The sequence below is a fragment of the Hippoglossus hippoglossus genome, chromosome 16, assembly GCF_009819705.1.
Source record: "Hippoglossus hippoglossus isolate fHipHip1 chromosome 16, fHipHip1.pri, whole genome shotgun sequence".
Lineage (NCBI taxonomy): Eukaryota > Metazoa > Chordata > Actinopteri > Pleuronectiformes > Pleuronectidae > Hippoglossus > Hippoglossus hippoglossus.
Window position 1 is genome coordinate 12,548,835 of NC_047166.1, and position 24,492 is coordinate 12,573,326.

Genomic DNA, 24,492 nt, shown 5'->3' on the forward strand with positions numbered 1-24,492 from the left:
TCTCATTCACTTCATCATTAGCATCCTCCCAGGGTACTGTTAAATTGGGTGTTGGACCAGAGTATCAGGTCTGGTTTTAGGGATAAAGTGACTAGGGTTGCCAGGTTGGGATTGAGACGTGCGTGCAGGTGAGAGTCCTTCACAGACTGACTCAAAAGCAGCCAAATTCCGCGGGAACCCCACGGACCTGGCAACCCTGAGACGAAATGAAACGTAGGGTTCTCAGATGTCCGACTATCATGAAGGCAGCATTAGTTGCGCGTGTCCCTCCGCAGCAGCTGTAGTTTAGCCTGGTTGTTTTGGATCCGCTGTCAATTTGAGTTGATCATAATTTGGAAATGGGAAAGCTCGTGTGCACCTCGCTTGTAGTAGCGGCCATCGCGGCGCTGTTGGGAGAGAGGATCGTGAACTTGAGGTAAAGTACAAAGAAAAGACAAGTGCGTGTGTGAACGACGTTTGCTTCCTGTGGAGATAAAGTTTAGTTCATGCAGCTTGTGTTCAACCCTCTGCAGGAAAAGGGCCCTCGCCTCCAGAGAGCTGCTGCAGAATCACCTGCCCAACTGTGTGGCGTTGAAAAATCTGGGTGAGTAGAGAGAATAAAAAATGTTTTAAAAGCCACACAAACAAATTGTAAACTCAAAGTTAACAGCGTGACTGCGCTGCTTTCAGATTCTGGCTCGGAAGACATCACGATCCTGGGAGACGGACTCGCCTTTATCAGCACTGTGAGTGTTTGAGTTGCTGAGCAGCCAAGTTTATCTGAGGCTGAACAAACAGTCACTGAAGGAATTAAAGTCCTGCGGATAAAACACGTGACCAAACTTTGTTCTTAATAAGAACAACTATAAGAAGACTAACTATTCACTATCAAACTATATTCACTTTCCATAAAGGTCAATTTGTTCATGTGCTTTGCTCTTTTAGTCTACTTGACCTGCATGCAAGTGCAGAAAAACATGCAGCTACTTATTCAGAGGCTTATTGCTCGTAGCTTTCATTGTTCCTGGTTTAGCTTGGTCCAGTTCTACATTCTTTTTTATATCTTGTACCTCTTTTAATCTCTTTTATTCTGCTCTTGTTAACCTCTTCTATGTTGGTTGGAAATTGTTTTAAACTGTCCTTTCTGATTTTAAATAGATTTCTTCTGATTGGGCCTCTGTGTTGCGTTTAAAGACCCTGTACAGCACCTTGAATCTACCTCTGTGTATGAACTGTGCTTTATAAATAACACCGCCTTCCCTTATAACATCTTACCATGTTTTATTGTTTTGTCTACCTCTATATGCTTTTTTGTATTTCATGATTTTATTTTTTTTATTCATCTTACTTTTGTAAAGAACATTGAGCAGCCTTGTACGTATGAAAGATGTTCTATAAATTATTATTATCATCAATCTGGGGGCTGGTCTCCAACCACCTGTCTCCAATCAGTGGGGATTTTTGTTTTGCTGTGCAGTATTTCTTTTCATTAGTCTGACGTCTGTGTAATTTCATGTATTTCTAATATCTCCAGGGTCTGAGGTATCCTGGACTGCCAGTCCCAGAGGCGACAGGAAAGATCTTCTCCCTCGACCTACAAGACTCTCGGATGAAACCGGTGGAGCTGCGCATGCCAAGAAACTTTGACCTGGACTCATTCAACCCTCATGGCATCAGTGCATACACCGATCCAACAGGTAAAGGTCACACACGGTTAATGTTACTCACCATTCTGTCCCAAAGGGTAAAAAACGAAGTCTACTGGCTTTGTGCTGGTCTTTCAACTCGATCCAGAAATAAAGACTTTTCTGTTACACATATTTTCATTCATCTTCCATTAAACAACAGGGAAATTTATTTAATTTTCAGTTTCTGTGACTGTCTATAATCTGACTAGTAAAAGGGAAGTTTATATTCCGTGTTTGGTGGATATGAGCCTGTGTGCGCCTGTGTGGAGTATGTGGACAAACCTGTTTATAATAGCTCCTGTGGTCCCAACTGTAATAGCTGAGATTGTTAAACCTGGGTGTGTTTGTATTTTACGCGATCAGAACATTTGCATTATGTTAATGCTAAACTAAGTCACAAGTGTTTATGTGTACAAAGAATGCATGGGCCGGTTTGGTCTCCAGTATTCTGTTGTTTATTTTGACAATGCTTTCCTTGTTTCTCATCAGATGACACAATTTACCTGTTTGTTGTCAATCATCCACAACACAAAAGCCAAGTTGAGATCTTCCAATTTTTCGAGGACAACCACCTCCTTGTGCACGTGAAAACTATAAAGCACGAACTTCTCCACAGGTACAGTACAGTACAGTGACCCCTACTGTCTGACTTACTGAGTCGTGAGCTTTAGTGCATCTGATATCCCTTGTCATAAGAAAGCGTCACAAAATATTTTCATATTGTGCTCAACAAATTTAAATATTATGTGTCATTTAAATAATGTTCCAATTCTGTTTTTTCTTTCCAGTGTGAACGACATCGTTGCAGTGGGCGTGGATAGCTTCTATGCAACAAATGACCACTATTTCTCCCATGAGCTCATGAAAAGTTTTGTGGAGCCTGTTCTGGGACTGTCTTGGACTAATGTTGTGTACTACAGTCCCACGGATGTGAAAGTCGTCTCTGATGGTTACTACCTTGCGAACGGAATCAACATCTCACCAGACAAGCGGTAGGAATGATCCTCAGGGTCACACATATGATAATTCATGCTTCAAATGTTTGATTGCCTCATTGTTGTATTCTTTTTTTTATTTACAGACATATATATGTGGCAGATCTGTTAGGGCACAATGTGCATGTGTTGGAGCGAAAAGAAGACAATTCACTGGTCTCTCTGAAGGTAAATATTTCAGACTTAAAGTAATATTTTTAATTCAATCAGTGGGCCTCATCAGTATTATTATTTATAAATGTTGCTCTTGTTGTCCTTCTGTTTGTTGATTTGTTTGTTTTTTTGTAAGCAAGGTTTACGCAAAAGTGATGGACAGATTTCAATGAAACTTTGTGGAAGAAGCCGTTAACTTTTGGGGCAAATTCAGGACGTTATTTTCACTTTCATTAACTTTGTGAGAAAGGCCTTTTTTTAACATTTTCATTAATTTCCCAGGGAATAATTTATGCACCTTGATGAAAAAATCTGGCATATCTGGTGCGCTCTACTACCATTCTAGTTGTTCATAATTGTAACTTAGATGAAGGTCTTAACATGTTTCCAGACAAATTACACATCAATGCAGGTAATAAGTACAAAATCCGTCCGTGGTAGAATTATCATTTAAGGTTAATGATAAATATCTCCTTCTGATCCTGTCACCAGTCTGTGGCTGTGGGTTCTCTCTGTGACAACATTGAAGTCGACCCCGAAACAGGCGACCTGTGGTTAGGCTGTCACCCTAATGGATGGAAACTTTGTGTGTTTGACCCCAACGACCCACCTGGATCAGAGGTTTGTCCTTTTATCAGTTTGCAAATTGTGAGATGACCAACATTGCAAAACAAAATATGTTTTTACATGTGTAATTTCTGCACCTTTTATTCTCTTTACTTAAACAGATGACCAATCGTTTTACATGTATTCATCTCGTTATAATTCTTTCTGTCGTGTGATTGTGTTTTGTGCAGGTCATCCGCGTCCAGAAGATTCACTCTGACCAGCCAGTGGTGACTCAGGTGTATGAAGACGATGGTAGTGTGCTCATGGGTTCGTCCGTAGCAGCAGTATATGGGGGAAAGTTGCTCATTGGCACTGTGTTCCACAAAGCCTTGGTCTGTGATCTGGAGTAGGCAATGACTCACCTCTTTGCAAGGCGCGGACAATGGTGATTTGAATGATGATTAACATAAATCACAGCGCTCGTATGTGGGGAAATGCATTTTTTTCTTATTCTCGTGGGAGGAAAATGGATGCATTTCGTTTTCGTGACTTTTTCATGGTCGTGGGTACATCAGCATTTTTTGCAAATGGTTGTAGACACTGAACTGACCAACTACAAGAAACGCTGTGAAATAAGTGCTTATGTTTTCAATAAAATATGTAAAAAAGTTCATATAGCTGCTTTGCCGTTTTATCATGAAAATAATATTTTACTGGATACTTTTTACTGAACATCACAGTACTTTAAGATTGTCTGTCCTTAAGAATGCAAAACTGCATGAATCTATAAATTAGTTTTTTCTTTTAAGAATCATCTACATTATGATCAGTCATGAGTCATACGTCTTATATTCGTTGTAATCAGCAGACTAAACTCTGAACGAAGCGTCCCTGTATTTATCTCCTCAAGCTAAATCATACATCAGCAGCATTTTCTCATGTGCAGAGTTTTCCAATCAGGGGTTGAAGGATCCTGCGATGCCTTCATCCCCTGTTGAAACTGCAGGAAAAATTTACATTTCAGATCTGCTGCACACAGAGCAAACTCCGGTGGAGATTCAAATCCGAGGAGAGCTGCGCCTCGGCTCATTCAACCCTTGACATGACGAACTGTTTACACAGACTAATAATTTGGAGCATTTCAACTATAGAACAATGAAGAAGGGGTCTGTGCATAAAATAATCCCTCCTCAATAATAGAATGAAAATGAATCAAATAGTGAAAATCTGAAAATTAAGCAACACAACTCATGTTTCCCAATTAATTAATTCAAATTCAGTTAAATGGATATTGTCTCTTATTGTAATTTACTCTTATCTTGTGTCGGTGTCCTTAAAAGACTGTACTATAATGTTTCTAGTCTGTAGACCTTAAGAAAGGTGACAAGTGGCTGCTATGTCATCCAAACGGCACAAAGCCGTCAAAGCACGACCCTGAAGATCCACCTGGCTCTGAGGTTACTTTTCTAAATTTTAAAAAGATGCAGTTAGGAGGCTGTTAAACCGTCCACCCTTGAATTGCACGGATGCAGTTTGTCCCCTAGATACATAACGGTATTGTTTTACCCTTTTTCATCTTTGTCCTTGAACAAATCTTCATTTACTTTGGATATTTGGAACCTACTCTCCCCTCCACCCGCCTGCTGTACAGTCTGTTCTTCGGCAGCATCTCTGGCAGGTACAGTGAAGATGATACCATCATTTTCTGGTTCAAATGTACAACTGTCCTTGTTCTCCATGCTACCTGCCGTCCTTGCACATTCTGGAGGCTCACTGTCTCTGTTGCTCTCTTGTGGCGGACGCTCCTCCTCTTGATCCACCATTGCGGTCATGAACACCTGACTGATACTGATCATGTGTTTGTGACTCGGCGAATGATCCAGGTTACGGATGGCCAGGATGTCGCTGCAGCTCTTAGAGCGGTTGACTTTCTCTTCAGGGTTTCTATTTTTTGCCGTACTTCCGATATCGTGGATGACGGTGCTGTAGTCCTCCCCATTTTCAGACAGGAAGTTGAAGATGTCGATGACGGACTGCTTCATGTGTGGGCTTTGCTTTTCCCCTTCTTGCTGGGGCTCCTCGTCATCTATGTTTCGGTACCTGTGTCGTCTTTGCTTGAACTTCTTGTGAGCTTCCACTACCATGTGGACGTTCCAGCTGAAGAACAGAGACAGCCAGGCCAGGCCCATGTAGATCCATATCTCAGCAAATGTTCTGTACAGTCTGGGGTACTCTATGTTTGGATTTACGCCTGAAATGGAAATGGAAGCATAGAATGACATTGCTTTCATTACAAAGGAAACAAAAGAAGTTCAGATGCAGAATAACCTCAGAGAAATGAGCTAAATCAAGTCGTAAAATAAACCTACCTGCCACATAATCTCCAAAACCAACCGTTGTGAGAGTGATGAAAGAGAAGTAGATGCCTTCCAGGTAGCTCCATCCTTCCACAGACATGAAAACAAATGGAGGGATCACCAGGTGCACAAACAGCCCCCATAGCAGGAACAAGGCCGTACAGGTTAACTGGACCTTTTTCTGACACAAGGAAGAAAATATAAATGTTATATTGCAACTTTATTCAGCATTCAGATAAACACTAACTCCACCATTCTGTCTTTTCTTACCACTGAAACGCCTTTACGGATCAGAACCTGGGACAGACGCTTGGCTCTGTCTCCAAAGAACGAACCCAGCTCGCTTATCCATACCAGACATAGGGGGATCCCACACAAACCGTACAGGATGCAGAACACACGGCCACCTTCAGTCTTGGGTGCGACATTGCCATAACCTGTGGATGACAAGAGAAAACGTTGAATCACAGCAGGAAATATGGACTTTTTTCTTTTTTAAAGGTTTTATAAATAGGGCTTCCCCTGGTTCATAAGAAGTTTTTAAAAATCCTAAATTGTTTACCTTAAAGAGTCTTAATACGATACAATATAACATACAAGGTTTAAAAAGGTTAAGGTGGCTCTTGATTATATTAACCCTTATGAAATGCTACTTTAAGGGAATGTTTTGGCCATGCATAGTTTGCAGTTCTTTCTTAACAGATATTAGCATATTGTAATAGAAATACAAACAAGACCAACAGGGAACTGATACCTGATAAACTACAAACACCTCAGTCAGAATTTAGTGCAGTACACTTCAGCTTGTGGGAAAAGACATTGATATTGCTTTGTTCACCTTATCTTCAATGAAGGGTAAGCAACTCTCTGATATCCCTTCATATCAGTATTTGACGTAGGTGTTTTTACCCGGACGTATTTGCCTCTGCTTGTGTTTTCTGGGTTATATAATATGTGAGTCTTGTGTTTATGTATTTAATTGATGCTGAAACACTGTAATTTCCCTTCTGGTATGAATAAAATATCCATCTATCTAGATTTATGATTTTATTAAATATCCATCTATCTAGTCATTGTGATCCTAAAAAGGTATGAAATTGAACCTTTAGCCTTAAGCAAGGATAAAATAAAATGCTTATTTGATGATAACAAATTAATTAAACAACCATTGCAAATGCATGATTGTACTAAATAATTATTATTATTAGTCAATATTATAATAAAGTATTGCTAGTGTTAGTTATTATTCATACATACATATTACATTTGTTATCAATAACATTAATCATAGATGTCAGTAAGCTTATTTCATTATTCAGGATTATGGTTTTCTGAATTTGTAGTAAAATAGGAATAATTGTCTGCCTAATAAAAATGTTAAAATGAGAAATGTTGACATGTGTGAGCCAGGTGATTAAAGTAAACATTAGTAATATATTTGATGTGAATTTAATTCCTAGTAGCTACTATACTGCATGGCCTACACATACAAACCTATGGTGGTGACAATGGTGGCAGCGAAAACGACCGAGTTGACCCAGTCCCACGTGTTGCGATGTTTCTCGCCAGTGATGGTCACACCTTGACCTGCAGCCTCCGACACGATCTGTGGTGAATACACAGTAAATCACCCATTTCACACACGACTGTAACAACACTATTCACCTCCACAGTCCTCTATTACTCGGGCTCAAAGTCATATCCTGTGCAGCCATTTGCACCTGGACACACCTTGCGCAAAAATGCAAATATTTCTGGAGCAGGGACACATGCGCAATAACGTCCGGTCTTTATTAAATATTACAACTTTCTGACTCTTCTTTAGAGAAATTCGGGCTGAAGCAGGAGAAGCTTTTACAAGGTATATTGTCACCTGATCCGCTTTCAGGCCTGATGCTTTTTGTCTGTTCGTGATCAGGAAAAACAAGTCCTGATGTGTCCTGACGCGCACAGGCGACCCACCTCTCACTTACTCTTGCACAATGTGTGTGTCTCAGCTCAGGTTGACAACGGTGACTGAAACACCGTCTCATACAGGCTAATATCTGCACTTTGGTTTTACTGGATTACTTTTAACTTCTTGACAGTTTATGGGCGCTCCTCGGTTTGTTGGTCAATCGTGCGTAAAGTTACAAACAGTAGGTTTAATTTAACTTCCCCTCCTTTAGGATGAATGGGAAACTCTGTTCTTATCCGTCGTAAACTGAAAACAGATGAGTTCATACCTCCAAAATCTCATCCAGAGCTTCTTTAGTCAAGCAGGTATACTTCTTTAAAACGTTTTCTTTCTGCAGGATATACTTGTCTCTGGCCGACATCCAGTTTGGCTCTTCGAGAATCTGGAATATTGCGGCCCCGACCGACAGGTAGAAAATAATACATGAGGTCAAAAACGGCCCCTTATCGGCCATATTCAAGTCATAACATCAGTGGGACGACGTGGAGCGGCTCATGTTCGTCCACAGCAGGGCTGGTGCTGCGCGTCCTGCCCGCCCTGCTGCTTCTTCTCTTCCTGGTGAAACACTAAGAGCTGCCTCCAGGCTGCTGCTCTCTGTGGAGACTCACCTCTATTGTTCACTTATAGATCCATAACCTTAGAAACGTAACCTTACATCCCATAATGACGTCAATCCTTAAACCATCTGTACGATTAAATATAACTTTAAATTATTCCATTGTCCCCCTGTTGATAATTACAAGTGGACAAAATTCAAAAAGGTTCATATTGTTTCATTTTCCACACACTAAATATTTTGGTTGAAGCCAAATTCAGTGATGCAGGGATGATACATAATAATAATAATAAAATATTGGGAGAAAATGGAGATATAAAGTAGATAGGCTGGAGTTCTATAGATTAAATAGAAGGGATTTTAAATAAGCTAGAAAATAAGTCTTAGTTCAGTGGGGGAGCAAAGTCCATAATGTGGGGGCTCTAATAAAGAAGTACTGAGAATTTGTTATTCAACAACAGAAATACACTTTTATAAGTTAAATAGTAGTATAGTATAGTTAAAAAAACTGTTTTTTTATTTTCAGTAAAGGTGCTAATGTATTAATGGTATCAAATATTCTTTAAGTATTCAAAATAAAAGCTTGTGAATAATAGTCCATTGTTGAATATTAATTTTACATTATTTGATTATAGTTATTGATGAGTTTTGTGTACATTCGTGTGTACATCAATTCTATCTATCTATCTATCTATCTATCTATCTATCTATCTATCTACTTCCATCCATCCAAGGCACTCAACAGGGGGCAACAGATACTATACGTATTCAAGTGTGTGAACATGTGTGTGTTGGTGATGACGGTTGCTCTTATCTCCGTGCAGAGGGCTGGAGTTCAGTGTGTAGAGTTAACCACACTGGGTGTTCCCTGGCTGTTCTGCGTGATAATGGATGAGAGGTGCTGTCTACGGTGTGCCAATTTATGGGCTACTCCATCCATCCATCCATCCATCCATCTATCTATCCATCTATCCATCCATCCATCCATCCATCCATCCATCCATCTATCTATCTATCTATCTATCCATCTATCCATCTATCCATCTATCCATCTATCCATCCATTCATCCATCCATCCACTCATCTATTAATCCTCAATTTGTCAGGGATGTTACAGAATTACCTGAGTAGTGTAGGATTCTGAACGTTTTAAGGTCAGATACTTCACTTACTGCGACACTGCGAACATTGGTCTCTGTGTTTACTGTGACAGATGTTCCAGCTGTGGCAGATGTTCCAGCTGTGGCAGCTGTGAGACTGAGGTCTACCGCCACCTCTGGGATTTCACTCTTCTTTTTCAAGGGACATCCAGGGTCATCAAATGGAGCTGTTCCATTCTAACCAATGCACACTGTGATGTTAACCGAGAGTAGCCAGTATATAATTATTAAGTTTACAAGTTTATTTAACAAGGACAACAACACAACTGACATTCCAGATTCCCCTATATAGCTTATTTGCATTTTCTGTTCTTCTTGGGCAGGAAAAAATGAATTAAAAAAAACAAAACAGTAGCGACAACACAACAATTCACAGCAAATGACTGGCTTAATTAAAAAATGTACATCACATAAATAAACATGAAAAATCATAGTGGCCATCTTAGAAAACAGTTACAAATGTCAGTGATAACACGACATATTCGTCTAAAGCTTTGTGTTAAATGTTGAAAAATACTGAGACTGGTGCAGTCTCTGATACACAACTGAAAAATTATCATAATTTATTAATAATGTACCACACCCCTGTTTTGGAGGGACACAAAAAAGCAGCAGTGTTCATGTATTTTAGTGACGAGACATGAGAAGCAGCCACTATCTATTACTAATCATTTGCTCATATCCAGTAACAATAACTACCACACTAACAACTGATAGTTTAGTTTAGTTCCTCTAGGTGACTATGAAAATAAGTATGTATGTGTACTCACAGTGAAGTACTTCCGAAACATAATAAGCAGCCACTTCCCTTCACCTCCACACATGCACACACGCACAGCGGCTCCCCCGTGTGGAGCCACCAGTACAGTTTGAAAACAAGTGGTGTGCACATGAGAGGGGGCGGATTGAAAGAATTTAGCTGATATAAGACTTATTTGTGACGGAGCACTGTAAAACTGAGAGAAAAGCCTGAAGTCGATCTAAAGCTTAATCTTCGAGCACACATTATTTTAATGCCCTGACCCTGAAACCACTCATGTAAACAAATGCAGCAGAAGAGCTGCACCTATTTTGTACTGAGCGGACATTTTTCATGAAAAAAAAGAGCACTATTCTCATCACTTCATCCTCAGGTGCATTTAGTCTATATAATGTTCTGAGGATTACTTATACCAACAACCAGAGAAGTCAATAATATATGTATATAATTTATACATGTATGTCTAAAGAACAGCTAGAAAAGATGTGGAAGGTGAAATGCAATGTGATCCCTGTGATAGTAGGAGCATTATAGGGGCTGCAACCCCCAAACTGGGAGAGGGGCTCCACCAAATCAGGTACAACATCTGAAGCCTCTGTCCAGGAAAGCGCAGTCCTATAGGAACAGCTCAAATACAGCGCAGAACCCTCCCAGGCCTCTGCTAGTGTATCAGAAAACACATATACGTAATATATCAAATTGCTAATGATAATAAAATCAAATCTGCTGAGATAAAAAAAAGTTCTCAACTCAAATAGAAGGCCAAAGAGAAGAGATGTGAGAGAGGGGGCACATCTAATATGGAGTGGTAAACTGTTCCACAAGTTCGCCTCTGGTTATGAGTGTAGTTTTGGGCAGGTCCAGGAGCAGCTGAGTGGCCGAGCTCAGCTCTCCAGGGGGTTCAGCCACGTAGGGCGGTGCCAGTCCATTAAGAGATTTAAAAGTTAACAACCAAATTTAAAAAATCGATCCTGTTAACGAGCAGGAAGCCAGTGGAATCTGACGCAGGTGTAATATGGTCCCTCTTCTTCTTTCCTGTTCATGTCTGAAAATGGCTTTAGACTAGCATGGGGGGGCGGGGGTTGTTAAAGCAATGGCCCCTCAAAATGTCTGTGCACGTCCCTGCCCTCGAGGTTATCACCTTATCAGGAGGGCGGCCACAAACTGAAAAACATCAAAAAAACATGTCACCTAAAGCCTTCAGGGTGTGAAACATGATTCAGGTCAGCGCTAAAGGCCTTAAGATGTGTATAGGTAACAAATCCCCTTGGCTGTAAGGATGCATGTGGCTAAGAAGTGTAATCTGTGAGGGGGGGGGGAGCTGCAGCCTCCACCTCTGATCTCCTCCACACTGAGCTCTCCTCCTCCTCCTCCTCCTCCTCCCTCCGTGCTCGCTGCTTCGTCATTCGCTGCTTCGTCATTCGCTGCTGCGTCACCGCCTCCGTGAGGAAACACTGACCGAGCGTCTGCGGGTTCCTGTTTTGGAGGAAACACCGGAACCGCGGCGCCCAGGTGGAGCAGGAGGGTGAACACACAGGTAGGTCTCCCTCACACTGCCGCTGCCATCTTTATGCCTCGCACTTTTTTTATTTCCTTCCTCTTCTTCTTCTTCTTCTTCTTCTTCTTCTTCTTCTTCCAGCGATGTGTTTTTTTATGTGCGGTTCGTGTAGAGTTCACCGCGGTGCCGTATTTAGAGGGATTATGTCCAACGCGACAGGGTCAGAGGCTATTTGTGCTGTTAGCCTACATGCAAACCAACACACAGGACTCCTAACATGATGTAGTGTTGGAGGACATGGTTTTAAAATAGGTTGTTGATTTGTTGTCATGTTTCATCTGCTCTGGAGACCCCAGGGCCCCAAAACACTTTCATAAACCAGATCATAGACTGTACCCAACAAGTCTTATCACGTGAGACAACGTTTAAAAAGCCTTGTAGGAATAATATAAGTGTACAGGTTGGGAAGGATGATATGGGATCTGACAATATATCAGTTGATATCGATAATTATCACGATAAATGTCTCATTTGTATTTTTTCTTAGTTTAAATACTGATTCTTTCTTCCTTTCTTTCTTATCTTCGCAGATAAATGTTGCCATGTTTACAATCTGTATAAGCGATATATATATATATATAATATATTGAGCCTTTTTGGGTTTTCCCTCAGTTTTTTCTGTTATCAAGATGATGCCGGAACTATTTTCTTTACTCTCACAGAACTTTGAATGTTCAGATTCAGACCCTTCAGCTATGTGAGAAATTAGTAGCTGTTTCATTATTTATATAGCACCTTTCAAAACACAAGATTTGAAAGCAATTTGAAGATCAAACTGCTTTAGACTACAGAAGATCACAACTATTAGATTAAGAATGTGACGTGTGAGAAAAAAGTAAAAAACTGAATAGAATAAAGATTAGAAAATGACTAAAACAACTGGTAAGGTCAGAGCTAGTAAATACATAAATAGAAATAAAAAGTTGAAGGGGACTTCAGACTCCAAAGTCCTGAGAAAGAGAGATTTAAATGAGCACGAGGAGTTTGCCAGACAGATCTTTTCAGGTTGTTCAAAATACAAACCAAATGTTCACCTGAATTCTGTGTGTTGTCACCTATTTGATTTAACTCTGTCCTGTCACATTAATAAAATAAGTGTGTTACTGCTCTGACTCTTTCTCTCTCTGTGTCTCTCGGCCTCTGACCTGCTCACACCGTCTGGGACTGACCGTGCTTTGAACAATGGCCTTCTACATGGACATGATGTGAGTATCAAATACCATTTAAGCTCTATTGTCGCCATGATCTCACTCAACCATTGAATATATGGATTTACTCTGATGTTTTTCGTACAACACATGCGTAGTAACAATTATTTGACCTTATAAAAACTATACATACAGATCAGTTCAGTTGAATATGATTGAACCATTTTAATGACATTACACTGTTCAGTTGCAGAGAAACATATCATTTATATTCAAAGCTTTTCAGTCATTCAAAAATATTGTTGTAAATTGAATCTTGATTAATTTGATGTGATGGAATTTGACTGCAGATTCCATCAGTATCCTCTGCATTGCATTGTATAAACTGCAGATGCCTGTTTAAATTTAGTCTAATCCTTCACTAAATTGAGTGAAAAGAGTGTGCTATTGAGAGGGCTATTTCTCCACCAGGACTATTTCCTTTAATAAGAAAATAAAAAGTGTTGTACATTATTTTGTGATTCGTTTATAATTACAAATGCATAACATTATTTCTGATGTTCTGGGTAAAAGGGATTCGGACAAAACATTGTGAAAGAATCCCAGTGAGAAGCTGCAATGTGGTGAATATTCTTTCTGACCTGCTGTCGTCCACATCGGACTGTTTTGGGAGGAGTAGAAAATATGTGTCACCCTCAGGCATCTGGACGCAAACACATCTTTATCTCTCATGAACACACGTTCCCAGCATGCATCACAGCTCTGTGTTAATGTAGATTAGTATTGGCGGGGATTCCGTCTCTTGAGACTAATAATTAATGTTGGACTTTTATATATATATATATATTTTTTAAACTCATATTTATATCCAGATTAGACTGTGTATGTTAAAATGTTATCAACATTATTATATTAGTGCTGTCAAGTAAGATGCTGTAAGTGCTGTCAAGTAAGATAGAAATAGAAAGATAGTTTTAAAGTCCCATCACAGTATCTTTTTAGTCAGATCAGCAAAATGATTGTAAAAAGTTCATTGAGTCACCATCTCTCCACCAGGTGGCAGCGTAATCTAAGACAACCTGAGCATTTGCAGTAGCGTCAGCTGATCAAACACAATACAACATGCACTTAGGTGGACTGGACTGTCTGCTGCAATTTGTTCAGTGTGCTGTGAGGCCCGGGGCTCGGAACAGTCTTTTTTAAATCTCAGATGAGATTCAAGTGTGTGAATATTCATATAAGATTATTTACTAATCTGTAACATTACTTTGCATCGTCTGTGGATGCAAATATTATGGTAGTTTTATAGTAGGTGCAAAAAATATATTACAATTTATTTGGGGGAAATTGTCCTGTCTTGTTCTCTGAATTAGGTTGATGCACGGGACATAGTTAATCTACAAAACATCATATCCTGAATCTTTCCATTTGAAAAAACATCATGTTGTTTAATTTAAAGTCTCTGGTGTGAGAGAATTCAAGCTAAAGAAGAGGGTGGGTCAGAAACATGGAACATTCCAGGTTCATGAATTCTTCATAACATAATGGTGCTCTATGAATATTGATGCCCTGTTACCATCTATCCCGCTAGTGCTTTTGAGAGCTCAGATTCTGAGCACAAATAAAACCCCTGCAACCATGTCTCCAACACATGCACTCAAAATTCACATTTAAAGCATTTTCAGAGCGGCACATGTTGTTTTACATAAGATACCGCGGGGAGGGGGAAGGCGGCGTGTGTGTGTGACGCGTACCCAGATGCGGTATTGAAAGTCAAAGGGAGATGAATTGGGTTGAAGTGGTATGGGACGTTATGTAATCACTGAGTGATGGAGCCAGAGAGGGATAAAGATGTTCCAAACAAACATAACCCCCATGCACTCAGCTGGCGTAAAGCTCTGCACTATCATGTATGTGTGTGTGCGTGTGTGCATGTTTGCCTGTGAACAAATGGGGGGGGGAGAGTGACAGAGGGGGAAAGAGAAAGTCAGTTTTTTTGGGTGTGTGTGCTGCGTGAGTGGGTCGTCTCAGAGTCTGTGGCTCCAGTCTGTTGTTGTCTCAAGGGACAGTGGGTCTGTGAGTGCTGCTCCTCTTCTCCTCCCCTCTCCACTCTGTCTCTCCTCCCTCTCCCGGGTCCAGCTCGACACCTGCTCCTTGCAGTAGGCGCAGGGCAGGGCAGGGGTTTCTAAGCAACTGGAGGCGACGCGAGTGGCTTCACATAATCTTTGTTTGTCTCCCTCGCTCTTCCGCTCTTTCCTGACTTCCTCACTCCACCTGAAACCAAAGTGGAAAAGAAAACAGACTAATCAACTACACCCAGAAGTCGGATTGTCCTTGTTTCTTCCCTGTGTTTTCTGTCTCAGTAAATGTTTAACAGCAGCATGTGTGAAAGCTCTGGCGTGCTGCTGATGTCTCGCTCTGTGAGCAAAGTCTAAAGAGAAAGAAAAAAAAAAATGCCATTATCGACTGTCACTGTGCTAGAGAGGTATCTTTAACTTTTCTTTCTTATCGTTCGGCGTCTCTCGTTTTTCTTGTAAACTGCTTTTGGACTTTAAAACAAGTCGAATCGTCGGACTTTGGGGAAGTAACCTTAACACTGGTAAGACTTTTTCTTCAGTGAATAGCAGATAAATTGGCCAGAAATGACATGTGACACTGCTGTGCATGCCACATGAACTTGTATCTGTGAGACAAAGGTGATGGTGCCTTACCCCATGTGGTTAAGAGAATAATGAACCCCCTTGCTTCCCCCTCCTGCCTCTGCGAGCCCTAATGGGGTCAGGCAGATGGGTGGGGACCATGCCGGGGTCCATAAAGACAGCTTCCCTGTATGTGTGTGTGTGTGTGTGTGTGAGTGATTAGACGCACGTGTTTGTTTTTGCGATTTTAGATTTAGATAAGACGTGGTGTCCTCATACACCGTATTTTCAGCTGTTACCTCTTTCCACATGAATTTAAAAGTGTGCCTCTCTCAATATCACTCCACTTGGCTCAGGGTTGGGCTCCTCACACCCTCATACTGTGCAGATGAATGCACCATGTTGCTGCTTGAAAAAGACTGGGCCAGACTCACTGTTGTATTCCTGTTGCCTGTCTGCCCCCCTCCCTCCTCTTTTGTGGACATTGCTCTTTGTTAATGATTGTGCTCTCTGGCCTTCCTCCATGCCTGCTGGGACTTTTTGTAATGAGGCTTTGTGCATTGTTCCAACTCGGTAATGACTTGTGAATTAAAAGTGGACAATTGATATAAATATTTGCTGTGGTCAGCAGAAAATATGCACTTGATGATGGTGGTGGAGAATGCACATAGGCAGATTTAGAAAGTTTAGGATTACTCGTGTAGATTACTGCAGGGATCTGGACGTGTGTTTCTCTAATGCAGATGTATATATTTAGAGGCATGGGGCACTTCTAATCAGTGTCACTTTAAAGTTGCCTGCTCTTCTCCACCTCGGACATGTGGTGTGTGTGTGTGTGTGTGTGTGTGTGTGTGTGTGTGTGTGTGTGTGTGTGTGTGTGTGTGTGTGTGTGTGTGTGTGTGTGTGTGTGTGTGTGTGTGTGTGTGTGTGTGTGTGTGTGTGTGTGTGTGTGTGTGTGTGTGTGTGTGGACTAGGTATTCCTCATGTTGTGGGGACCTAAATCTGTGTACACAGTCACATTAGGGGACTTGTCTCCTCACTGGGGACAAAGAGCAAGTCCCCATAACGTAAATCATTACATTTTAAAGTGAAGACATGTTTACGTTAAGATTAAAGTTAGGTTTGAGTTAAAATGCTGCCCTCTTAATGAGTGCTACGAGGGGAAACACCACAACAAATCATTTTGGTGTCATAGAATAAGGGTTTTAAAGGACCACCGACTCAGGTGGGGCAGCAGGGGTTACAGCCTGTTATTCAATTACTCAAGATTGCTGAATGTTAACATGACATAAAAATGATTTAAATAATAGTTAATAGATAAACAGAGCTTACCATTCTAAAAGAACAGAAGTCCAGAGTGAGCACTCGTTGAAATAACAAATATAGTGTGATAAAACAATACCTACATATGTACCATACACATGTTTTTTTTTGTGTTAGTTCAAACAATACAATAAAATGTAATAAGTGCTAAACATCACACATTTGTCTTAAAAATACAAAATAAGATAATAAACAAGTGCTTAAACACACCAATAATAACAGAACAAACAGAAAAACGTACTTGGGTATTATATTTGCCTATGAAAAGGCGGAGGGCTATAAGGTTAAAGTGTCTCTAGGAAATCAATGTAGGTCAATGTAATGTGTGTGTGTGTGTGTGTGTGTGTGTTACAGATATTCCCCATGTTGTGGGGACCTTAAATCCAGTCCCCATAATGTAAATCACTGAATTTTGAGGTGAAGACATGTTTTAAGATCGGGTTTAGGATTAGTGTAAGGTTAAGTTTAGGTTAGAATATCCAGGAAATCAATGTAAGTCAATGTGAAGTCATGGAGACGGCTATTGCGTGTGTGTGCATGTGTGTGCGCTCGTGTGTGTGTGTGTGTGTGTGTGTGTGTTCTCCTCGCCTCTCCGTTGGTCAGCTCCGGTCCGGCTCTCTCTGAGGCTCCGCCCCTTTACGAGCATCGGACACCTCCGGCACAACAAAGCATGTGCGGCTCCGCAACGTTGTCTCTCCAGTGAACGAGCGGAATAACTGGATTTTGTGGGACTTCTTTTTTTTGCTCAGTTCGCTTCTCCCGTTGACGCGAACCCCAGAGTAGGTAAGACGAGCATTTTAAAAAGACGCGCGCTTCTCCCGCGGTGCAGGACGAGTTGGTGTTTGTTTGTTTTGTTGGACATTCGGCGCCATTTTCGTACACAGATTTGTTTAAATACCCTGGCACGTTAGCTCCGATTCAGCCCTTCGCTGCTCAGGGGTTTGGATTTAAAAAGCAGAGGGTAGAAGTCGTATTGTGTGTTATTGCTAAAAAACCAATTCAACCAATATAACCCGCAGTATGGTCCAGTTTGAAAGAGCGTGGCAGTAGTTAAAGAGCATCCCCCGTGAAGAAAAGTGGAGGATATGAGCCGAGATGTGCGACTTGTTTATGTGGAAATGAATGGACCAGTTATCACTCTGCTAAAAGAAACAGCACAGTTTGCTCATAGTAAACAGTAAAACTCACCACAAACTGTATGATAATTTTTTTAAGATTATCATTATCATTTTGCCATTTTTAGATTAAAATTTTAATACTAACATGGACCTATGAGTCTGAAATACAGCGTAACAACAAACAAACATATTATTGTATATAAGTTATGTAATTTCTTACTAAATGTGAAAACGCTTATAAAGGATAAGGACTATATGGGAGAAAAAATTGCCTCAATTAGGGCTGAGCAATAAAACACGATCGATAAATATAATACTTTTTGATATATATTGAAAAGTCGCTTATGTGCAAGCACAGTGAGGAGGTAAAACACACAACTGATCTATGACAGATTTGTAAAATGTTTTGATGTGTATCTAGTGTTTAAAGTTTAAAACCACAACCTTCACACAGGAGCAAAAATCGGTCTTTAAACTTAAGAGGAAATAAAATATGACCTTTTTATTGTGATAATTATCAATATCTACTGATATGAGCAACTTTATCTTGCTATAATTTTTGGCCATATAGCCCAGCCTTAGCCTCAGTGCTTAGCGTGATAACATTAAAAATTCTAAAAATAACATATTGAGTTGGCAGGAGGTGCCGTGCTTGTTATATTTCACCGCCCTGTAATTGTACGTATGTTAATTAGTCATTGTTAGAGATGATTCACGTGTGTCCCCCTTGTGTCAGCATGTCTCGAAGGTGAGGGGAGGTGTGTATGTTGTTTTGAAGAACACGACTGCTGAGATGTTCAGATGTTTGTTGCCTTTTCATGCCGAGACAGCTCTGCTCTTTGGATTTCATTTTCTGCTCGACATAACTTGCTTTTGGGGGGGGGCATATGGGTTAAAAATATCCATCTTCGCTGGGGGGGAGCAATGTATGTTTTAATGTGTGTGTGTGTGTTCCTGTGCATGCACATGCCTACCCTACAACACACTCAGGGAGAAACTCATCCAATAAGCCTCGTCTCCATTGATGATACTGCTGGATATATATAGTCAGATAATCTTTTATGAAGCGCTGCAGATATGACGTAGGAAGGACGAGGTAGAGACAGAGGCAGCGTTAGTGTGAGGTGGACTGGGAAGTGCTTGCATGAGCGGCAGAAGTAAACACTGGTTAGAAAATGATAAAGAGATAAGACCTGGGCGCTCGGTGTCTCCTCCACTGCTGAATCAGCAGTGTTGTAATGTGAATACAGAGCTGCTGAAGTGAAGCTGGAGGATGTTTTTGGCTCTGCTGTGTGAGAGTGAGGTCATCAAGGTCCCAGAAGAGCCTGCTGGTGTTAATCCTCTTTTGGGAGTTATGATGCATTCGTGCAGTTTAGACGACTACTATGAGCATTACTAAATGGGCAACAGACTCCACAACAGATTCCTATGGACTTTTCCCCATGAATCAGGGAGTGCTTGGATTTGACTGTAAGACCATGTAAGAAAAAAACAAACATCTTTACAAAAATAAGTCTAAGATCCAATTGCAGAATTCTTTTATTTTCGTAAAATAAATTGAGTAACAATACAGGACTCATTTTAGATCCATTAATGAATTCTACAAAACAATATATCTGACAGAGATGTGAATTTTATTTGTTATCCAAAAACAATTCACTGATGCACAGACGCACTGTTCCTTCAATGGGCTGTGGCTGAGGTCAGGTTGGAAATGGATTCAGAGATGCTTTCAGGGCGACCGCAGTAAATCAATCTAGCTACCTCATTCTTTTCCCATGTTGGTTCATGTTACAGCACCGGGCTCACAGACCATCTGTCTGTATTGATTAGTTCAGAGGTGGGTTTGGCATAGGTTTACACAGTGAGCTCGACTCAAATAAGCCTTTGCAGCCCCAGTGTCCCCCAGTTCCCACAAGAGAGATGGTGTCACGGAATCTCTCATTATAGTGTTTCATTCAAAGTTTGGTCGCTTTTATAAAATCCACATCCAGCATGTGTTGTTATTTAGTAGAATAATTAAGATGAAGTAAATATATGCACCATGAGGACTTCAGCTCTTGCCTATTTTGTGCGTTCATGATGTTGCTGGGCAGACCTGTGTGCATTAGCTCAAAGTACAGAGAGTTTAGCCTGGCACGTGTTAGCGTGTATGTTGGCATGTGTTTGTCTGTGTTTACTTAGAGGGTTTAATAGGAGCCACCATGTGGCCAGAGGACTGATATTTTGGCCCTTTCCTTCATTTCTGATGATTTTCAGCCAGGTAGGCGGGGCCCCGCATAAAACCATGAATCAGCACAGCTGATCGCCACTGTGCTTCTGCCAGCTCTTCTCCCTCTCCCACACACACAGACACACATGCAGAGATGCACACACACCCAGAGAGGCAGACTGAGAGACAGAGAAGCAAAGTGGGGGGAGACAGTGAGATAGATTCTGCAGGCAGGTAGATAGATGGAGATAATCTTACTCGGTCACTTGGGGGCTGATTAACTCTAAACTCCTTCTAATTCCTTAAGCCTGCTCTCAGTACCCAGGAAACCTGCTTTCTTTACGTCCGAGTGTCCCTACAAGGTAAAGTTATTTTGGAAATTGACAGTCACTGGCTGATATTGGTCATGAACGAGCTGTGAATTTATTCAAAACAAATTGCACATTCCCCTGCTTTCTTTAAAACAAGACTATAAATTCAGTACTGTGTGTGTTTGTGGCTGTGCACACATGTATGCTCATGTGCATATGCGTGTTGTGTGCAGTGCACTGTAAACAGAAATAGATGTGAGCTCGTCTGTAAAGGCTAACTAATGAGTCCCTGCATCCTGAGCGCATGCAGCTATTTATATACTGAATCTCTCCTCCTCTGCTGCAAGCTCTTCCCCATTCAGTTCTCTCATCTAGTTTCATCACAGACACATTCACACAGCAGCAAATAATGTAAACCATTAGAGTGTCTAGACAAATTCCTTAAAATTAACATGTTTTTAAACCTCATGACTTGGGTTAGCAGCGAATTAGAGTGGGTTTTGGTGTTAGTAGCAGTCAAGGCATTGAGTTAACATCAATTCAAACTTTTTTTGCTCACACCGTAAATTTAAGCATATAAAATATTTAATGTCCCCCAAAACAGTCAATTTAAATTTCTCATTCCCTTAAGTAAAATTCCCTGAGTCAAATAAAAGCTCTTTAGATTTCAAATGAGCTTCCTGTGGGAAAATGAAATTTAATTAAAGGTCACATTAACTTTAAATCAGATCCTGGTTTAACTCCAGCCCTTGTGTTTGCACCTGATCCAGCAGCTTTTTGCATATTCTCAATCTAGCTGGAGGGTGGCCTACTTCATCTATAATTCAGCTCATTAGAGACGCTAATTATGTAGTATTGAGGGCAGGTTTTTTTTCTTTAGAGTATGGCAATATTTCATCTAATTACCTCCACATGAAAAAAAGAAATACGTTTCATATTATGAGAGATTGATGCTATATTAAGAGATCCTGTGGCCGCTGCTGTCTCAATCAGTCATGATGCAGGTTAGTCCTGCTCAGCTGGCTGATGGCAGAGATGTTAGATAGGAAACACAAAATGGAGGAGGCAGCCGACACAAGCTCAGCTGGTCCATTAGGAGCAAGTCTGTTTCCTGACAATCAGAATTGAGATGACAGAGCATTAAAAGACCCAGAGGAGCCCGTGAGCAGTGATGCATACGTGTGTGTGTGTGTGTGCGCGCGTATATGTGTGTGTGTGTTGTGACCTAGGGAATAGGCCTATGGGGGGTCTTGTGGGGGGAAGGGTTGGCAGGATTAGTAATAGTGTGCAGCACAGTTATTGGTCACTGGACACAAACAATGGGAGGGCTAAAGAGGATTTGGTCTGTGTGTGCGTACCCCCTCCTCCTCTCCTGCTGTCCTGCAGTGCCACTGGGAAGTGTATGGTATAGAGGGCGAGGCTGCTCTAGCCTTTTGGGCGGCCCTGTACATCTGGAAGACCGGCCTGCCCGCCTGTCTAGGACGTCCCCTCCCCCCACCGCCATACAAGGCAGGGTGGGACTTGAACTACATATGGAAGAGACAAACACAGCCACATTAGTCACAAGGCCCAGTCCAGACAGGATGCGTGCATGTCTCATTAAAGTTAAGAATTGATTGTGATGTGAGCCATCGTAAGTGATCTCACTTAGAGCAGGAGGTGTGTGTGTGTGTGTGTGATTGCATAATACCTCCAGTGTATTTCAGTGTATTTGTGTGATTTAATCAGCTGGTTAGAAGTTTCTAAATATACCTGATTGTCCTTGTGCTGCCACATTGACACAAAGTCATGTCCATTAAACTCAGTCCTTGAACTCTGACTAACATCACTGGCGAATGTAAGTCATTTAGAAAGGTATGGTTGCAGCAGGCTAATAAATTGATCTCAAGTATATAAATGCATAAATACTGTTATTTTGAGGCCGATACTGATATCGAAATATAAAAGCAAACATTTTCAATAAGGTTCCTTTAAATTTGTTTTTAAATCCAACATGAACAATTAGAATTTCTATACTTTAAAATTCTTGTTACTGATGTATAATGTGCTACATACTAATGTAAATGCTGATATTGATATATGTGATTAATGATATATTAGATTATAGATAATTGATCAGCTGGGTTTTAATATATACATTTTATATATTGTTTATTGTTAAAATACTCAGTCAGTAATTTCTGTTTTTGAATAATCCAGGGAAGATATATCCAACCATTTATGCAAAAATCATTCAAGTTCTATATTGCAATTATGCAGATCCACCTCTCTGTAAACACAAAAAAACAATCTCTTGAGAGATTTAAAGAGATTTAAATCACTCCAATGTGTAATATCATCCCGTCACCTATTTCTGTGTGTATGTAGATGCCTGAGTTGACCTGTGCAGGGTGGGCGTGTGCGAGTTGAGGAGCCAAGCATGCTTGGCGTGGATGATCCCGCAGATGCTAATAGGGAGCTCTGAAACAAAATGCCTCCTTTGTGTCAGTGAGATTTAATGAGTCTGTGATCGGCAGTATTGTGAGCTCGCCCTCGGAACTCAATGTAGACACAGACACTCTTTAACAAGGAGGGCCATTGTGTGTGTGTGTGTGTGTGTGTGTGTGTGTGTGTGTGTGTGTGTGTGTGTGTGTGTGTGTGTGTGTGTGTGTGTGTGTGTGTGTGTGTGTGTGTGTGTGTGTGTGTGTGTGTGTGTGTGTGTGTGTGTGTGTGTGTGTTAAAATATAATATGTGGGCGGCATTCGGCTTCTTGTTTAATGGAATGAATCTCTGCTCAGTACAGGCAGCCAACAATACATTTAAGCAGGAATATAAATTACTCATTATACAAATTGCGCATAGTAAATTGCTCTTGATTGGAGCCGTAGCTTATATTATATTATAACGTATTGAGAGTGATGAAGCATGCATACAGATTTTTTCCAACTTGTATTCAATATTGAATAATCTGCTGAGAACTGTCTTAATCGATGGATTAATAGTTTGATCTGTAAAGTCGGGAGAAAGTCCCTTAGTTAGCTAAATGCTTGTTTTGTTCAGTCACAAATATGTAAGCATCACATATTGTAAGCGTATAGTTCAGTCCATGCTTTGTAATGTTGGCTACACACAGGCTAATAGTCCACTGCTCCTAATCTTGTTTGATGTGTTCCAAGTATAGCCGCGCTGTGCAGTGTCTCACTCTGTCCAGCACTGTGACCTTTCTCCAGCCCTGACTCCCTTCTGTTCTCCTTCGCAGTGGCTACCATGACAACAGAGGCGAGTGCGGTGAGCGAGGCGGACACTGAGGGCAAGCAGAAGGCCAGTGGTGCCGAACCCGAGCCTGAATCCGAGAACAAACAGAAGCCTGAGGCGGCTGCGTCTGAGCCGGAGGGGGAGCAGTCGAGCAGCCAGAAGGCCCAGGAACAGGCCTCCGAGCCTGGGCCTGCTGACGTCGCTACCTCACCTGAGGAGGAGCAGCTGAAGCCTCGTACCAGGACCTCCGCTGGCAAAGGCCTTTCTCGCCTCTTCTCATCTTTCCTCAAACGCCGTTCACAGTGCTCAGAGGGTGAGGGGTTTGAGGAAGAGAAAGCCAGGGAGGAAAAGGCAGATAAGGAGGAAAAAGCTGACACGACTGAAGAGGAGAAGGTGGAAGAGGTGAAAAGTGAGGACAAGGAGGCTAAAGCAGAAGGTGAAAAATCTGAGGCCAAAGAAGAGAAAAAGATAGAAGAGGAACCAAAAGAACAAAAAGAGGAAAAGAAGAAGGAGCAGGAAAAAGTTGAGAAGAAGGGCAGTAAAAAGAAAAAGAAAGAGGCCAAGAAGAAAGCGGAGGAGAAGGAAGAGGAGAAAGTGAAAAAGGATGAGGTGAAAAATGAAGAGGAAACTGTGAAAAAGAAAGAAGAACCAACAGAGGAGGAGAAAGAATTGCATTCTGCTGAAACAAGGGAGGAACAACCAGAGACTAAAGATGAAGAAAATAAGCCGACTGCTGAAGTAAAAGACAAGGAGGCAGAGGTGGAACAGAAAGAAGAGGAAAAGGTTGACAACAAG

General features: G+C 41.1%; 3 protein-coding genes across 18 annotated transcripts in view; 2 read left to right on the plus strand and 1 right to left on the minus strand.

Moving 5' to 3' along the window:
* Nucleotides 1-231: 231 nt before the first annotated feature.
* On the plus strand, nucleotides 232-4,035 carry LOC117776690 (serum paraoxonase/arylesterase 2-like). The gene is made up of 9 exons (XM_034610840.1): nucleotides 232-415; nucleotides 513-583; nucleotides 670-725; nucleotides 1,514-1,676; nucleotides 2,157-2,283; nucleotides 2,456-2,659; nucleotides 2,749-2,830; nucleotides 3,308-3,436; nucleotides 3,613-4,035. The coding sequence occupies exons 1-9, from the start codon at nucleotides 339-341 to the stop codon at nucleotides 3,772-3,774; spliced, it is 1,071 nt and encodes a 356-aa protein (XP_034466731.1). The 5' UTR covers nucleotides 232-338; the 3' UTR covers nucleotides 3,775-4,035.
* A 380-nt stretch (nucleotides 4,036-4,415) lies between these two features.
* Nucleotides 4,416-8,376, minus strand: kcnk5b (potassium channel, subfamily K, member 5b). The gene is made up of 5 exons (XM_034610839.1): nucleotides 7,947-8,376; nucleotides 7,216-7,327; nucleotides 5,992-6,158; nucleotides 5,734-5,902; nucleotides 4,416-5,615 (listed from the first exon to the last, which is right to left on the minus strand). Exons 1-5 carry the CDS (start codon nucleotides 8,130-8,132, stop codon nucleotides 4,927-4,929), a joined length of 1,323 nt encoding a protein of 440 aa, XP_034466730.1. The 5' UTR covers nucleotides 8,133-8,376; the 3' UTR covers nucleotides 4,416-4,926.
* Nucleotides 8,377-12,642: 4,266 nt separating this feature from the next.
* The window catches only part of LOC117776691, a 34,651-nt gene continuing 22,801 nt past the window's right edge, over nucleotides 12,643-24,492 (plus strand). For 13 of the 16 annotated variants that reach the window (XM_034610841.1, XM_034610856.1, XM_034610845.1 and 10 more), the window contains exons 1-2: nucleotides 17,447-17,605; nucleotides 23,702-24,480. In XM_034610841.1, the coding sequence (XP_034466732.1) occupies nucleotides 23,710-24,480 (771 nt within the window). In that variant the 5' untranslated portion in view covers nucleotides 17,447-17,605; nucleotides 23,702-23,709. Of the gene's footprint in view, nucleotides 12,918-15,308; nucleotides 15,460-17,446; nucleotides 17,606-23,701; nucleotides 24,481-24,492 lie in introns of those variants that run through there. The other 3 variants (XM_034610843.1, XM_034610842.1, XM_034610855.1) reach the window with 3 other exon arrangements.